This window comes from Cryptomeria japonica, chromosome 4 (assembly GCF_030272615.1).
Source record: "Cryptomeria japonica chromosome 4, Sugi_1.0, whole genome shotgun sequence".
In the NCBI taxonomy this organism is placed as follows: Eukaryota; Viridiplantae; Streptophyta; class Pinopsida; order Cupressales; family Cupressaceae; genus Cryptomeria; species Cryptomeria japonica.
Genome location: NC_081408.1, coordinates 367,727,949 through 367,746,901, shown reverse-complemented (window position 1 = coordinate 367,746,901; position 18,953 = coordinate 367,727,949). Strand labels below are relative to the sequence as shown.

At 35.5% G+C, this 18,953-nt stretch overlaps 2 protein-coding genes across 2 annotated transcripts in view; both read right to left on the bottom strand.

The window, feature by feature from the left end:
• The window catches only part of LOC131047136 (uncharacterized), a 335,367-nt gene that overhangs the window by 145,449 nt on the left and 170,965 nt on the right, over positions 1-18,953 (bottom strand). The gene's annotated exons all lie outside the window — the stretch shown is intronic.
• On the bottom strand, positions 4,059-4,869 carry LOC131875469 (uncharacterized). The gene is made up of 2 exons (XM_059219828.1): positions 4,341-4,869; positions 4,059-4,249 (listed from the first exon to the last, which is right to left on the bottom strand). Exons 1-2 carry the CDS (start codon positions 4,830-4,832, stop codon positions 4,178-4,180), a joined length of 564 nt encoding a protein of 187 aa, XP_059075811.1. The 5' UTR covers positions 4,833-4,869; the 3' UTR covers positions 4,059-4,177.

Below are 18,953 nucleotides of genomic sequence, written 5' to 3'. Positions count from 1 at the left end.
ATGGTTTGCGCATTAACAAATTGATTGAAGTCGCTGTCCATGGTCTGAATGAGATTGCTGCTTATTAGTTTAACTTGATTTAGTCAGCCATCATATAACTAATTATGAAGCAGTCCGCTTATCTTGACCGTGGTTTACAGATACATATTGCTTTGTCTTTCATTTGGTGATCAGCATATGTTGCAATTACATATATTGCTTTTGTTTGTTTGATTGCAGCCATATCTGGAATACACATCACTGCATTTGTAGGATGTCGTAATTGTTGTTATTGTTGATCACTTAGATTGCTACACAGCTCGCCACCTTTCTGTGCATTATATCACTGCTTACTCATAACTAAATTGCATCCCTCCAGCCATAGCCAAGTCGGATTGTCTTGAACACATGAATTTCTGTCTAGTCAGTTTGCTGACTTTGTTCTATCGCTGTCTCGTTTTGACATCATTTTGAACTGCCTTGACTTCTTTAATTTAGCAACTTCTTTAAGCTTCAGGGCCACAAGAAACATGATGGTTGCTATAACTCTAAATCACTGACTTATAACTTATAGTTACCATCCTTCATATGTGTGAGGTTGGCAAGAATAAGTTTAAATCATTAATTTAAACTTCTATATGCAAACCTTCACTAGATTCTATGTTATTGAACCTGCTGCATTTATATAAAACGTTGTCTCATGACTATTTATTCATTTGACTTGATCGATTTGACTTAAGTCTTTCAGTCTATCCTTCCATTGGTGCCTCATGAAGATGCTTGAAAATAACTATAGTGTTTGATTCGATGGGGACATCACATGCAATAACAGAACTTATGATATCAGATTCACATAATGAATATTACAGTAAATGCAATGTCCTTCTGCTTCTTTCCAAGAGCCATGATTTGGACAGAGAACTCCAATGTTCCCCTTACTGCTGCATCCCAAATCTGAAGGGAAATGGAACTGAAATGGCCCTTTTCCCCAGCTCAAACTGGCAGATATATTCTCCATGCCTGGTGCTAGAGCATAGACAGTGGCGTTGGTTAATCATAATCCTCCCAAGAGCACTTAGCGAACAACATTAACCATGTTCAGCAATGGAAGATCACTATATAAGGTATCAACCCCTTCAAATGTTCAGAAATCTACCAAAAATCAGTCACCCAGTACAGGAAACTGTCTCACACCATCTCAGTGGAATACATAAATTAACCAGCAACATTGCTACACCTAGGGCATACTTATTCACATGCCAAAATGACAGTAGATTTTGTCTCCCAAAAAGCCACAATAGAATGCAAGATTAATCCTCACGCCTTAGCATCTTACCATATCAACTTGCAACGCCTCAAGATAATCACTTTGCCCAACATAGAGAAGTAAGAAGGTTCTCATTTTATCAATCACCAATCCTCTGAAATTTGTCTTCAATGAAGACTTCACAAATTTCAATCCTCAACCATTTAAGTGCAGATATGAAACTTGGGTATTTTGCCTGTAACCTGCTAAGATGGAATCTTTTGGCACCATAACTGATCTTCTCCAAAGTATTTTTGTCCTCAAGAGGCTGAGATAAACCAAGTTCGATCTCCTAGACCACAATGGTTTCAATCAGAGAAAATAGAATAAACAGCATAATACCAAATGAGTTCAAACACCCCCTTTTATAACCTTTTCTGGGAGCTTTATGGAAAACACAAAATAAAATCACTTTATAAATTTAATGAGCCTTATTACTCAAAAAAGTGATTTAATTCATTATTTAATAATTCCTGGTACATAAAATGACTTTATTAGCGTACCAACATTTTAAACTTCCCATTCTCATTCCAACAAGCTATAACACTAAGGTGCCCATTAAATTATTTCAATTAAAATAACAACCATAGTAAAAATAATTAGTTTATAACTCAATATTACACCCATATTGCGGCAACGGTTGTAAGGCATCAGAATTGAAATCTCACTCCATTGGAGTGACACCGATGATGAATAATGAGAGAATTAGACATGACCGGGTGACTTACTATAAATAAACACTCTCTCCAATCTTGGAGAACACACAAAAAATAATGTCAAAAAGTGTCATATGAGTCCTCTAGACCCTTTGAGCTCACTGGTAACATCAAATAAGTCCTCTATTCAATCTAAGACACCCAAAAGGCCAATGTCAACTGTAATGCAAGAGAACCCAAAAAAGAGGACATTACATTTGGTAAGTCCAAATATTGACTTCATATTCAACTAGCTATTGCATCCTCCCTCACGAAGTTTCACCTTTCTACTGTATCATATAGTTATAGTTGTACACTTGCATACAATGGTCATACCACTATCATTATTGTTAAGAATAGTACATCATTTATTAGGTTGATTAGTGTAATGTCCCCTTTTTGGGATGATATGGTTTATGATTGGATTAGTCTATTATTGGCCCTCGTAGGCTAAGACTGACGGTTAGAGGGTCCCAGTTGGCAGTGCAGGAGGCTTATTCCCATTCTGGAGGTCAGAAGTGTTCAGGAATGCTCTTCGTTTGGTTCAATTTGGCACACTTACTATTTATAGTAAGTGACTATTTCAAGAAAGTCAGAGTTCCTATTTATAGTAGGGCACCTAAACAAGCTATGATTGCAATGCACAATTGGTTTGATTAGATAATGAGGGATTTACTATTTATAGTAAGTTAGTGGTTGATACAGAGGTACCCTTACTATTTTTAGTAAGGTAGTTGGGTGTTCAGTGGACACAATGGTTAACTCCCAGGTTCAGACAGAATTGAGAAATAATGATTATTTGTGGAGTTATGTTATTTTAATTATTAATAAAGCGATTACTTTATTAATAATTATTTATAAAGTGCAATTATAATGTTTTAAGTTCATTTTATATTCAATGGGGGCATGACCCTTCATTTAAGTGACTTAAAGTGCAATTAATGGATTACATTTTGGAGGCCAAATATTAAAGTATTTTATAAAGTCAATGTACACACATTTAATATTATTTTAAATGATATTAAATGATTAATAAGTCTCTAGAAGGGATCGACTAGCTTTGAAAATGCTATAAAAACCTTCAAGCAAATCAAACTCATTATTGTTGTTGATCATTTTGACTATGTTCTTTGGGAATTTGTGAATGTCGAAGAGAAACCAAGGGTTTCAGCCATTTAATGCTTTGAAGAACGAAAACTCTTCATCGCAATTGCACTCTTGAGGCTGTGAGAGATCAGCTGAATCATTGCCATAGTGTGGACTTCATCCAGGAGTCCAATCTAAGCATAAGGAGCAGATTTGTGCAAGGGTTTGAAGCATATTTGATGTCTCATCTATTGCAGACCTGTAGCTTCATTATTGCAGCCATTGTTGATCAGATTTCTGTAACTGATAAGCAGTTCTTTATCACAGGAAATCTCAGATCAAATTTGTGGCAGACCCATGTGAGCGTCATAGGTGTGGACTTTGGCAAAGTATTGCTTCAAATTTGTATCAGAATTTATAACCTAAGTTGCCGGTATGGGTACGGGCACGGGTACGGGTACGGGTACGGGTACATGGGTACGGTACGCTAGTACGGCAATTTCTTTTAGGGGGGCTGGGTACATCCCTACAAAAAAATGTAAAAATCATAAATATATACATATATACAGTCTAATAAGTAGAAACAAAAATTAAATTTAGAATCCCACATATCATCCATATGCTAAACAAAACTTGGAACTATCATATATGATTCATATTGATTGATATAACTATAACAAAATTACAAATTTACTATAAGTCTAATCTAATATGAAATATCCATTTGTCAAACTTTGAATGTTATGATAGATATCGAATTCATTGTTCATTGGTTCAACCGTTCAACAATAAAATAACACAACTAATAATCAGCAATCGCATCATATGGGTCACTAGGAAGATCAAGATCAACATCATCATTGACATTAGATGATGTAGGTAGAGTACTGGAATCACATGCAGCCTCACTGCCACTTGCGCTAGCAGCAAATTGGCTATCAGACTCCCCAGAAAGTAAAGATTGTGTGGCAGCTGAAAAATCCAAATCAGTTCGCTCTGGATCTACATCCCAAAACTTTGTGCTCCCATCCTTATACTCATTTTGTTTATGAGTAAGAAGACGCAAGTTTGAATGCACATAAACGAGCTCTTCCGCCTTACTTGCTGCCAGTCAGTTGCGTTTCACTAAGTGGATAAAGGAGTATGTGCTCCAATTTCGCTCAGATGAAGAGGAACTAGCAACCTATTGAATAATTGACACAAAGTGAGAGGGTGACAATTATAAAATAGTAAAAAATCTAAATTTAGAGAGCAATAAAAATTAAGAAACTTACTTGCGATAAAACTTTGATTGCAAGAGTTTGAAGGTTTGGTGATGTATGGCCATTGAGGTACCACCAAGCATGAGAATCCTTTTTATACTTGTCACGGAGAGCAGAAACACTTTGACCATTGGAGGCTACAAAATCAGCAAACTCACTTGTCATTAAATCCTCCATTTCAGAATCGGGGAAGAGTTTAGCAAGTGCTGTCCTACACCCTTCACTCACTTCTGAATCTCTATATGGTGGTACCCTTGATGGCTTAGCAAGCATTTCATCACTATAAAATTTGGGAGTCAATGCAAATGCAAGAAGATGTAGTGGGGTGGTCATTTTGTTCCACCGCTCAACACAAATTGATTGAACCTCTTTGAAGAAAGTTTCTTCGGGATCTTGCTCTTTTGCATTGATGATGGCTTTCATTTTCTCAATCATCGAGTCAATGCCATCATATACCTCTCCCAAACATGGGTGATCCATGTCAGTATAACGGTTCATACTCATGATGGGCTCGGTGAAACTCAAAAGATATTCCACTCGATCCCACCAAGTGTCATCTAGGATCATGTGCTTTACATTTGTTGCCCATTCAGTATTGGATTGCCTCCATAGGGACCAACTTTGACTAATTACCATGCTAGCAAGTGGTTGTCGCACCTTCACAAGTCACCTCAAGACGATTGTGTTGGATGCAAATCAAGTCTCAGCAACCTATTCAAAAATTAAAAATAAAAATTAGAATACAAAGAAGACATGATAAAAAAAAAAATTAAGTAATCATCAAAGTGAAATGTAGATTTTAAAAATTGAAGTGTTTCAATTACCTTTAGCAACTCCAGTTGTGAAAATGATCTGAAAATGGCCTGTGACATGTTATGGTTTGTGATGAACATTTGGATCTCTTCAGCCTCAACATAAATTTGTTTGATCCAATGTATTTTCCTACCTATCTTTTGTAGCATGAGGTTGAGAGAGTGGACAGCACAAGGTGTCCAAAATATGTGTTCAAACCGTGTCTCAATCAACATACCTGCAGCTCTACAATTCTTTGCATTGTCCGTTATTACTTGGACAACATTTTGAGGTCCCACATCCTGAATGCATTGTATAAGGATGTTAGCAATAAATTGTGCATCCTTCACCTGTCCCTCACAATCCACAGCTTTCAGAAACATTGCCCCTTTAGGGCACACTGCGATTACATTAATTAATGGCCGATTTTTGGTATCCTTCCATCCATCTGAAATGATGGACACCCCTATTTGTTTCCATGAATTTCTAATGGGAGCCAATGCATTGTCTATGTTTTTTACCTCCTTTGCTAGTAAGGTGCTACGCACCTTCTCATAACCTGGCCCTGTGTACCCTTGTGGAGCCTCATTTACCTTTCTCAACATATCCTGCCAATATGGTGATCATACCACATTAAATGACAAACCATTTGCATATAGACATCTTCCAACGGATTGATCTGCAATCTCTCTAGCATCATTCTTAAATGCTCTCTCTAATGGTCCCCTGCTTCTCTTCACAATAACAAGTTCTTCACTAATTGGGTCCAAGAATGGGTGGCTCTCTACCACGATATCAGGAAAATCACTATAAGATGGAGAAGTAGGGGGCCTCTTTGATCTACTTCCTCTTCCTGTCAACAAAGGATGGTTTAAGGCACGACCAACTCTTGCATCTGCTTCCTCTTGCTCTCTAATATATCCTGCTATTTCTTGAGGTGACATCCCATTTCCATCCTTTCCTAGACATGGTTTGATTCCTTGTTGGGGAATGGCACAAAAATGGGCTTTGACATGACTGTAGGAGCTAGTTTTTTTCACACTACAGAAGTTGCATATCCAATTAAATGTTCCACCACCTTTTACTTGGTCTATTATTTTGACATATTTCCATAAAGGTGAATTTGGGTCAGTTTTGAAAGTCCGTTGAGGAGTAGAGCTTTGAGGAGTAGAGCTAGTAGTCGTTGCCATTATGATTTCTACAACAAATTAAAAAATAATTATTAATATTTAATATTAAACAATAGATTATAAATGTTAAATATATAAAATTTAATTTAATTTAAAATAATAATAATTAATAAATTATTAACTAGCAAAATAGTTTTATTATTTAATTTATTTTAAAATTTTAAATAGGTATATTTTAATTACTTATTGTGTAATTTAGAAGTTTGTAAAAATTTAAATGTTGTTATTACTTTCATAATTATAATAATTTCACCTTCATTTTAAATAATTAATAAATTATTAAATTTAATTTTATATATTTAACATTTAGCAAAATAGTTTTATTATTATAGTTTGAACTTCGTTTATTTTAATTCACTTAATAGTTTGTTAAATTAAAAGTTAAAACGAACAAACTAATAAAAATTAAAATATACAATTTTCCATTTTTAATTTTAAATAATAAAAGTTATAAAACTATTTTGCTAGATTAATAATTTATTAATTATTATTATTTTAAGTTTAAAATATTCATATTTAAAATAATAATAATTAATAAATTATTAACCTAGCAAAATAGTTTTATAACTTTTATTATTTAAAATTAAAAATGGAAAATTGTATTTTTTAATTTTTATTAGTTTGTTTGTTTTAACTTTTAATTTAACAAACTATTAAGTGAATTAAAATAAACGAAGTTCAAACTATAATAAAAATTAAAAATTTAACAAACTATAATAAAAATTAAAAATTTAACAAAATATTATAAAAATTTAAAATTTAACAGACTCCTACCTGCAACCTCGAAGGAATGGGGAATGGCGGAAGCAGGTAGGAATGGGGGATGGCGTGACACCTCTGTGCCTCCCGTCGTGTCTCCCGTCGCCTCCTCTGTCGTGGCTCCTTCGCGCCTTCCGTCGCACGTCCTGTCGCGCCTCCTATCGCGCCTCCCGTTGCCGTGCCTTCATCCTTGTGCTTTCGTGCCTCCCATCACCTCCTCCTTCGTTTTCAGTTTGCGAAGGAATGTTTTCTTTTTTTTTAACTTTAGGGTTTAAAATCGCGTGAAAAAAACCTTCGAGATTTGTGCACGATGCAGATTCGTCAAAGAAACCCTACGAAATCGCCACGTTTACACCGGATGTGTCGGGATTCGTGTCTAAAAATGCGAATACGTTTCAGGTGCAAAAAAACAGTACCCTATCCGAATCCACAAGGATTCCAAGTCGAATCCGAATCCGATACGTATCATATCCAGATTTGGGGGAAAACTGTGAAGTACCGGTAACTTAGCTTATAACCTTTAAGGGTATGTACATCAGCACACTTACTATTGAACAAAGGTTATTGTTTACCAAGTGTTTGTCTAAATTTCTATTGGCTATAAGTGTCTTTGTTGTACCTTCAAGTTGGGTTGAATAGATGCATGCCAAATGTTTGATAATTTGTCAAGTAGCTGTAGTTAATATTTTCAGTAACTTATATGCATGTGAAAAGTCATAAAAAAGCTGGCATATCATTTCTATGTCATTGTTAGTCAATCTTGCATTGCTAGAAGCATTCAAAACAATACAAACAGAAACTCATAACAGCAAGTTCGGACATTGTATGCAAAGTGTTTGACAATATTCCTTGAGGGCTTAATCAGCAACTTGAGGTCAGATTAGTCAAGGGATATCTCAGTTAGCATGTTTATTATGGTTTACCATCATGAATATTTATATTGTAATTGGTTGGGATCGTATTACGAGTTGTTAGAACAACTTGTCTATGTAAAGGGAGTTGTTATAGGTAGTATAACCACCCTCCTATAATGTAGGATATTAAAAATCCTATATATATGTAATGTATTTATCGAATAAAGTGGAGAATAGAATGTATTATTTGTATAATCTTTAACTTCTATAAAATGCCCCATACCCTTCGAAGTCATACCACAACCCTATACCTCCATGAGGTATAGGGTTGTGGTATGACGTCGAAGGGTATGGGGCATTTTCGACGTCATACCACAACCCTATACCTCATACCTCCATGAGGTATAGGGTTGTGGTATGACGTCGAAGGGTATGGGGCATTTTCGACGTCATACCACAACCCTATACCTCATGGAGGTATAGGGTTGTGGTATGACGTCAAAGGGTATGGGGCATTTTCTCCTCAAATTGGTGATCGGGACTAATAGGGAGCCTACATGCTTTCTTCATTTTTCACATAAAAAATTATTGTTGCAGCTCCTAATCACTATCACAAGCTATTCTTGAAGGCAGGAAGCAATGACTCCATAAAACTCATCCACTATTCTATATTTGAGTAATTTGAGTAATTTTCAGCACATTCTTCATGTCTTGAACACCAAAGTTGATGACCAAAAAAAGATTATGTTTGCTCTCACTTCCATTAAGGATATTGGTTATTGTTTGGGAAACATCATTTGCAAGAAGGCCAATGTTAATATGAGTAAAAGGGTTGGAGAGCTATTAGCACGCGAATTGGAAAATCTTATGTAATAGAGGTGAATCCTAGACAATTCAAGATCCCAAATTGGTTTCGTAATAGAAAAAAGGACTAGAAGGATGGGTGTTTCTCTAAGGTGGATTCCAATGCCCTCCACATGAAGCTCAAAGATGACTTGGAATGTTTGAAAGATCCCCAACCAGTTTGAACTGAGTTTTAACTGATTTTTATGCTGTTGTTTGAAGGTTTTAAGACTGTTTTCAGAGGTGTTTGCTTGGGTTTTGTCACCAATGGATTGTATAGGGTTTTATCAATGAATAAATGCCAATAAACTAATGCTTTTGAATCAAAAATGCAGAAATATTAATGACTGATAATTAAACTCAGAATTCTGATTTTGAGAACAGCAGTACAATAGTTTCAAAACTAAGAAATCTATTTCAATAGGATAATAGAACTGCATATCAGATGTCCCACGCGAGGCCTGGAATGCATTTAATAAATGAAATTGGTGCAAAATGCAAACTAACAACACCCAAAATCTGGAAATGGCTCTAATGAGCTTTATTTGTCCCAAGAGTAAGTACCAAAAACAAATTCTTGAATTCCACTAATTTCCACACTCGAATCCCAGGAGGATTATTTGATCTACTGAACAAAACACTAATCTGAAAGAGAGAATTATTCCTGTAACCAATAAAATCACAAAATTACTCCTATGCAATGCTGACCATGCAATTTGTATGAGATTCATGCCCTCAAATGGCTGGATTGATTTAGTTTGGGCATCCAGGAAACCTCATAGTGGTATGGCTACATAAAGAAGCTATACAGCTGCCTTAGAATTTGGAATGGCTGTCCTCTAGGTCTCCAAACCCTCACCAATCTGCATAGAATATTTTGTATCTGCTGAATTTTACCTGAATTGAAGCACAATTAGGAATTCTGAATGAATCCCTCCAACCTGTGAATTGGGGTATCGTCCAAATCCACCTGTCTTCAAGGAATTTTCATTCCTCAAAGCTTCTATGCTACTGAAATGAGTTACAAAGCTCAATTCCCGAGAAGTTGATTGTAAAAATGAAAGAATGAATCTCCAAAGAATGCCCAACATGTTACTTTGTTCTCTCAAAACCCTAATTTGATTTTAGGGTTGCAAGACTTTATTAAAATATTGTTTATTAAACTTTATTTCATCCTCTTATTAACTTTATTTCATTCTCTTATGTCTCCCTTAATTAATAAAATTAAATTGTTTTTAAAAAAACAAGTTAACTCATGTCTCCTAAGCATCATGGCACAAGGGAGGCCCCTTTATTATAATATTAAGATACTTTATTAAGTCATTATAAAGTGATATTATAATTTACTTTATTTTATTAAATATTAAAGCCAAGACTTTATTATTTAATCTTTATTCAAATCCCATAGCCTAGCCATCCCAAACTGAAAACTAATGATGCACGTGCCACACTGGTAATGTTTATATATAGCAAGTGAACTGGCAATGTCTTAGAAAATAGGGATTTTCCTAAAAGTTAGGAGACTGTCTCCAATCAGCTGAAAATGCACGTAAGGGCTCCTTCTCCACTCCCCAGTCCTCTAGGTGGTCAACAAGTCAACTAGAAGTCTTCCTTAAAAATAGGAGCTCTCCCTAAAAAATAGGAAATGGTCTCAAATCATTTGGAATGGTCCGTAGACACCCCGAAACCAACTCTCAATCAGTCCCTAAAAAATAGGAACTGCCTCTTAACATCTCAAATGGCTTATAAAACCCCTGTGCAACTCCACAAGCCTCACTATGAGTTTCCTCTTAACTCCACTGGCCTACGAGAACTAGATGATAGGCCAATCCTTACTCAACTGCCTGTCACCTAGGAAGGGGACATTACAATCTTGAAAGATCCCAACCAGTTTGAACTGAATTTTTACTAATTTTTATGCTGTTGTTTGAAGGTTTTAAGACTATTTTCAAAGGTGTTTGCTTGGGTTTTGTGACAAATGGATTGTATAGGGTTTTATCAATGAATAAATGCCAATGAACTAATGCTTTTGAATCAAAAATACAGAAATATTAATGACTGATAATTAAACGCAAAATTCTAATTTTGAGAACTGCAGTACAATAATTTCAGAATTAAGAAATCTATTTCAATAGGATAATAGAACTGCATACCATGTGTCCCATGTGAGGCCTGAAATGCATTTAATTAATGAAATTGGTGCAAAATGTAAACTAACAACACTCAAAAGCTTGAAATGGCTTCAATGAGCTTTATTTGTCCCAAGAGTATTACCAAAACAAATTCTTGAATTCCACTGATTTCCATGCTTGACTCCCAGGAGGATTATTCGATCTACTGAACAAAACACTAATCTGGAAAAGAGAATTATTCCTGTAACCAATAAAATCACTGAATTACTCTAGTGCAATGCTAACCATGCAACTTGTATGAGATTCATGCTGTCAAATGGCTGGATTGATTTAGTTTGGGCATCCAAGAAACCTCACAGTGGTATGACTGCATAAAGAAGCTGTACGGTTGCCTTAGAATTTGGAATGGTTGTCCTTTAGGTCTCCAAACCCTGACCAATCTGCATATAATACTTTGTAACTGCTGAATTAACCCTAAATTGAAGCACAATTAGGAATTCTGAATGAATCCCTTCAATCTGTGAACTGGGGTATCGTCCAAATCCACTTGTCTTCAAGGAGTTTTCATTCCTCAAAGTTGCTATGCTGCTGAAATGAGTTGCAGAGCTCAATTCTCGAGAAGTTGATTGTAAAAATGAAAGAATGAATCTCCAAAGAATGCCCAACATATTATTTTAATCTCTCAAAACCCTAATTTGATTTTAGGGTTGCAAGACTTTATTTAAATAAACTTTATTAAACTTTATTTCATCCTCTTATTAACTTTATTTCATTCCCTTATGTCTCCCTTAATTAATAAAATTAAGTTGTTTTTAAAAACAACTTAACTCATGTCTCCTAGACATAATGGCACAAGGGGAGCCCCTTTATTATAATATTAAGATACTTTATTAAATCATTATAAAGTGATCTTATAATTCACTTTATTTTATTATTTTATTAAATATTATTTTTTATTCAAATCCCATCACCTAGCAATCCCAAACTGAAAACTGATGATGCATGTGCCACACTGGTGATGCCTAAATATAGCAAGTGAACTGGCAATCCTCCGGGTGGTCAACCAGTCAATTGGCAGTCGTCCCTAAAAAATAGGAGATGGTCTCAAATCATCTGGAAAGGTTTGTAGACACCCTGAAACCAACTCTCAGTCATTCCCTAAAAAATAGGGATCCCTCCTAAAAAATAGGAACTGTCTCTAAACATCCAAAATGGCTTATAAAGCCCCTACGCAACTCCACAAGCCTTAGTATGGGTTCCCTCTTCACTCCACTAGCCTACGGGAACCAGATGATAGGCCAATCCCTGCTCAACTACTTGTTACCTAAGAAGGAAGCATTAAAATGTCTCAAGAAGATCAAGTATCTGTAATGTCCCCATTTTAGGGTTCTCTAGCATTGTAGTTGGCTTTGACCTTCTCAGCAGATGTTTGTCTTGTTTGAGGGGTTATTTGATGTTGTCAATGAGATTAGTTAGTCTTGAGGACACTTATGCCACTTTTTGGGGTGACTTTTGGCTCCTTGTGTGTTCTCCAAGAATCTTGGATAGGACGTCAATATATATCTCTCAGTTGGCTTCACTTCTCATTATTCATCATGCGGATCGCTCCAATGCAGTCAGGTCTCGATTCCAATGCTTTTCGGTGGTTTTGACAAAATGGGTGCAACTGAATTAATAGCTTTATTTTAATGATTTTACTAAGGATGCTTAAATTTTATTAAATATTTTTAAAACACCTTACTATTATAGCTTGTCAGGATTAGGTTGAAAAGTTTTAAATCAAGGAAGCATAAAATGAGGGCCTTGTGTATCAAATTATCCTTTTTTTAATAAAAAGTTATTTGTGGAGCTAAAATGGAGTTTAAATTAAAATGGTGAATTTAAATTGTACTTTCCTAAAGTTTGGCAAGAAAAGGTATTTCAGGGGTTCATTTGGCATTATGCGGATTATTTTATTTCTCTCTAGTGAAACCCTTGGGGTTTTGGGATTGTTCTTGGTTCGTCTCAACCTTTTGGAGGACAAAAACCCTTCTGAAAAATATTGGCTACAGTGGTGAGAGATTCTCCTTGGTCATTATGGTGTAGCTCAATCAATATGGTGAATTTTAAATTGTGCTTTCCTAAAGTTTGGCAAGAAAAGGTATTTCAGGGGCTCATTTGGCATTATGCAGATTATTTTATTTCTCTCTAGTGAAACCCTTGGGGTTTTGGGATTGTTCTTGGTTCGTCTCAACCTTTTGGAGGACAAAAACCCTTCTGAAGAATATTGGCTACAATGGTGAGAGATCATCCTTGGTCAATATGGTGTAGCTCAATCAAAGTTGCAACTAGTGTGTTAAATAAATTTTTACAGGTACTCTAAGAAGTTATGTTTGAAGTTCGTTTTCTTTAATTTGAGGCAAATTGGATGCTACAAAAACAAGGTGAGATAAACTGGCTTTAATTGTTGGTGTTTATGGTTGATGATGGATAATTGTGAAATCATTTATTCTTTATTTGGCATTCAAAACCATGATGGATGCCAATGTTTGAATTCCTCTTGCTGAGCATAAGAATGTATGCATTGTTTGGGCACTTGGAGATCATGTTGGACCTGGAGGAATTATTGGAAGGTAGCATCAGCCACGGTCAATATGCGGTTTAGAAAACAAAGACAAATTGAGGAGCTAGCAAAGAGACAAAAGAGAAATATGACAAATTTGATGAAATCACTCTGTGAGAAAGCCTTGGCAAAAAAAGACAGAGAATGTCCTGTGTGGGTTTTTCAAGTCGATTTGAATTTTTGCATTTTGTGAATCTTTTCCTGCTCACATGGCATGCTTAAAAAATTGTCTTATCTGAATCATGGAGAAACATGGGTAATTTTAAGGATGAAATGTTGCACATTTAGCTGCCAATATTCCATCTACTCAGCCATATGACTTTCTCTGTTGCGCCTGTAGGCAGGTCATGGGTGATAAAGTTAGTTATATACTTCTGTACAGCATACATAAACTGAGAAAGAAGCTTTTCTCTCCTATGAGGGGATGTGGAGGATACATAGAGAAGAGGAAGGCATTGGTAAAGTGGACTCTAATCTCAAGCAGATTACAGTTAAATTCTTAGCAATCTTTCAGATGCCAAGAGCAGAAGATTGCACAGAAGATTGCTGATCATGGGGACATTTTCTGAGTGGAAAAGTCTGCAAGTTAACCGGCATCCAACAGGGAATTGTTGGGCGCGCACCATTTCATAATCACGTGATTGCTGGGAATCAATATCTTGCTGATGGAGTGTTATTTCTGATGGCTGGGTGCAAACTTTAAAAGGAAGAAATCAGTAGTGGCAGAGATTACTGGGCACTTAAGCAATGCATTGTTGGACATGGTAATGTGTTTCAAACTTGGGCAAGAGAGTCACCCTTTAGCTGGTCTGCAGTTTTCTTTGTAGCTGGATGAGATCTGAGATTGACTACCAGATTTGGATGCCATGTATTTTATGTTTGTTATTAATCAAATAACAACTACCATTATTGAAATCAGAGTTTCGCTTGTTTACATATGTGTAGTCTGTTCTTATAACTGAAGGCTCATTGTATAACAGCTTAGTCTTTCTCATTCAATCTGAGTAAAAACACTTAGCTTTAATTTTGTTTATGAATGGCAAGAGTGTTTGAGAACACTGCAATCAAACATCACACACAAATCGGTAAACATAAACCTATTATGTGAAACATTTGACAAAATTAGCAGCAGCTGGGTAGCTGGAAAGTGAAAAAACTTGGGTAGCAAACAGGGGTGTTCATTACAGAATCACCATGGTCTAAAACATTATCAGGGCCTTTGTGTCTGTGGACAACACACAAAGACCACTAGTCGTAGAGGAAAGACTATGATGTCTCAAAGAAGCGATGTATTAACCTGCATGACATATATTTTTTTATATTTCCAGAGATTATGTGCTTATATTTGTACAATTGAATGGTTATTTGAATGTTCTCATTCACAAACAAATTGTACATACTGGAAATATTTTTCTATCAGTTTTTCCTTCTCTTTGGTTTTGCGCTAACTTACAGATTTGGGTACGGGTACGGATACGCCCGTACACACACACATATACATTATATATATATAAACATTTAAAATAAGTAATAAAATAATTTAATATATGAAAATAATAAAATAAATATACAATAATAAATAAAAATGCACTTAATAGTGACAATTTTATATATATATATATATTAAACAATAAATAATAAAATATGTTTAAAAATTTAATCAAAAAAATAAAATATTATTAATATATGATAATTAATAATATATTATAATATAAGTTTAATTAAAACTTTAAATATTTAAAATATTACATTTTAACATATTGAATAAAATTATAAATACAATAGTAAATATTATATTATATTTAAGATTAAAACATTCGTAACTTAGTGTTTTATGTAGTAGATTCATAAAATAATAGATTGCAGACGGGCAGCAAGATAATAAATTTGTCCCAGCAGTGAAGAACAGAGCCAAGGGACGAAGACTAGGGCCACACCCGCACCCGCACCCAGCCCCTAACCCCCATACTCGGTAACTTAGGTTTTGCACAAACAATTAACTTGAATACTTGGGATGGAAGTAATGCAGCTTTACACCCATCTTGTAGGCATCCAAAGAGTTGGAACAAAGGAAGAATATACATTTCAAAGCGGAAAGAATATATGGGTGGCATCAGTATCTTAGGAATTTGTTACTCCAAAAAGCTCACGAGTATAAAAAAAAGAGAAACCTAGATAATGAGGACCCCTATGCAGCATGGAAAAAAAACAATTCTGAATTCCGTAATTTAGGAGAAATAATTTTATTAGGGGACTTTAATGCAAGGACAGCCAATAATCAGTCAATTCAGTTAGGTAGAAGAGAAGAGGATGACAGAAACCCTCTTTGGTTAGAGGAAAATGAGGATCAGCCTTTGAGAAGGATTTCACAAAATGGAAACGGAGGTGTCTCTCATTTTGGGGTGGAGTTGTTGGATTTATGTAGCTTATATGATATATCTGCAATGGTATGAAAAATTGGCCAAGATCCGGAGGTATTACTTGCAAAACTTACAACGGGCAAAGTGTGGTGGATTATGTAATTTTCTCTCAATGGTCTACTCCTATTTTGATGGAGTTCACTATTGAGGACTGTCCTATTGAGATGAAATCAGATCATTTGCCCCTCTTTGATAAGTTCTTCATACATACAAACAACCAACAAACAGGGCAGGCCATGCACAAGCATAGAAAAGTACATTTGCAAGGTAAAATTCTTGTGATTCGTAAGAATCAGGAGATCTTTACCACAGCTCTTAAACAGCATCTTCAAACAGCAAAAAACAACATATCATGCAAGGAAAACAATGAAGAAAAGGACTACATCAGCAACCATATGCTGATCCTAATAATTCACAAGGCACTAGAGGGGTGCAAAAGATCTCAACCTAAGAAGGGGGCTGTAAACTCTTTTCCAGCTAACCCTTGGTTTGACGAAGAATGAAAGGCAGCCAAAAGATGTTACAAAGATAATGAATCAAACAAGGAAAGAAAAATAAATTATGCAATCTTGACAAAATAGAAAAAAGAAAACTATGTGATAGATAGAAGGAAAGAGTTAATCTCTTTGGGCAAGAACAACCCCAAAGGTTTTTGGAGTGAGCTTCAGCAAGAAAGAAAACAAACAGAGAAAAACATCATGGATGCACATTGGTCAGATTATGCAAAGATCCTTTATGAGTGGGTGCAAGATAAAGACAAAACCTCCTACGATAAATGATTCAAAAGATCTCTTTACGGTTGAAGATGTGAAGCAAGGTATAAGAAACTTGGGAAGTGCTAAAGATCAAGACATTGACAGGTCGCAAGCTGAATTTTTAAAATGGGGAATAGAGCTCCTTGCTCCTCACATCAGGAAATTTTTTAGCAAAGTTACTCAAAGCGACTTTCTAGCTGAATGAAAACAAGTGTTGTGATTCCTTTGCACAAGAGTCGAGATGTTAACAATCCTTCTAACTATCATACTATTATGATCTACCCACTTCTTGGAAAACTTTTTGTGAGTACAATAGAGCGTGGAATTAGTAGTTAGGCAAAAAGAGAAGGTAAAGAGCAAAAGGTTAGGCAGGTTTCAAACCAAAGTACTCCACCATTGATCATTGCAGCACTATTAGACATTTCGTTGAGAAGGTATGGGACTCACAAGGGCAAGAAGCCTTTTGTTGCTTTGTTGACTTCAAGAAGGCCTTTGACACAGTCACCAAGGAAAAACTTTGTAGTAGAATGGAGGAACTTGGGATCCCTGACGAACTTAGAGCTACAATCTATAAAATTTATAATCAAATTAGAGTGAAAATCAGAACAAAAGATGGAATGTCTGAATGCTTTGACAGTGACGTTGAGGTCAAATAGGGGTGTACTCTTTGCCCCACCTTGTTTGGCCTATACATTGATAAACTTAAAGAGTGGCTAAACAAGAATAATAGGGACGGTATTCAGCTTGTAGGTTATGTCGTGAAGCTTCTTTTGTATACAAATGATCTTATTTTAACTGCAAAAATTGTGAATAGTTTGAAGGAACACTTGAAATCTCTTGAGCTTTTTTGTCAAGAGGTTGGAATGCAAGTTAATACCAGCAAGACTAAAGTCGTGTTCTTCTCTTTGAAAAGAAAGAGACTACAAATTAATTTCATGTTTGTGGGAGATAATAGAGGAATACAAGTACTTGGGAATTGATTTCCATCTTAAACTCAACTGGGAAACTTGTAGGTCAAAAAGGATGCAAGGAGGATGGAAGCCTTATTATCTCTTGCAAAAATGATGTAGGAAGGTAGAGTTGTGGGATTGGAAAACCAAGAAAACCCTCTTCAGTATGTTGGTTACTCCAATTGTCCTATATGGTTGTGAGATTTGGGGGAGCAGTGTGTCAAACCACAAATGAAGGCAATTAGGAAAAATCCAAAAGCATCTAATCATTAGTAGTCTCAAAGTCAGGTCAACAGTCCCCTACGAAATTCTTTTAGTAGAAGCAAGAATGTTTCCAATGGAAGCTTCAGCAATAGTTCGTTTGTTAAGCTATTTAAAAAATGTTAAAATATAGACAAGCGATGCTGGCCCAAAATGGTTGTTGGGGAGGAATTAAAACACGGGAGGAAGACTTGGATGAAGCAGAACAACAATTGGATCAGCAAGTGGGACATTGGTATGCAAGATTGTCCCAACAATAATGATGAGATAAAAAAGTTTGTGTTTGAAAAGTTTAGAACTGCCATGTGGACAAAGCAAGTTGGTCAGAAGAAAGCACATTATATAAAAATGTTCAACCCCTTATGGGAGCATGACAAAAAAGATTATCTAAGGGCAGCAATTAAAGAGAAGGCTAGACGTCTAGTTGCGCAAATCAAAAATGGGTCCCACCATCTTAGATATGAGACTGGTAGATGGGCTGTCCATAAGGAGGAGTGGGATGAAAGAACTCGTCTTTTCTACAATAAAAGGGTGGTGGAAACTAAATGGCATTTCATTTTTGAGTTTGCTGCTGACGAGGATATCCGTAAGCAATATGAGGACAATTTGAAGGGGTGCAGTCTAAATGAGTTATTTGAGAAAACATGACTACACAAAACAGCGGACTTCTTGATCAAGATCCACAACAAAAGAGTTGACAATGAAAAGAATTTGAAAATTGTTAACAAGGATGCTCTTAGTCCCATTGACTGATGGTCTTGTGGACATCATTAAAACTCATTCATTCATTCATTTAGTCCAAGATGTTGTGGTGGTTTGTTTTTGCCTTCATATAGATTTCTCTTTTATGGAATTTGTTCCTTTTGTCAAGTATCCATAGTTTTGTTAGCCTTTAGAAAGTTTGGTAGGTTTCTTATTATACTTTCTTGATTAGTTATAGTCAATTTAGTGTCTCAAAATTATTAGTTCTTTAGAAATATTTATTGTTAAAAAATGATAAGTATGTCTCAATTGTAATTGTACACACTATCACTTATAAACGACATCCATCTTGTAGGGGATCATTC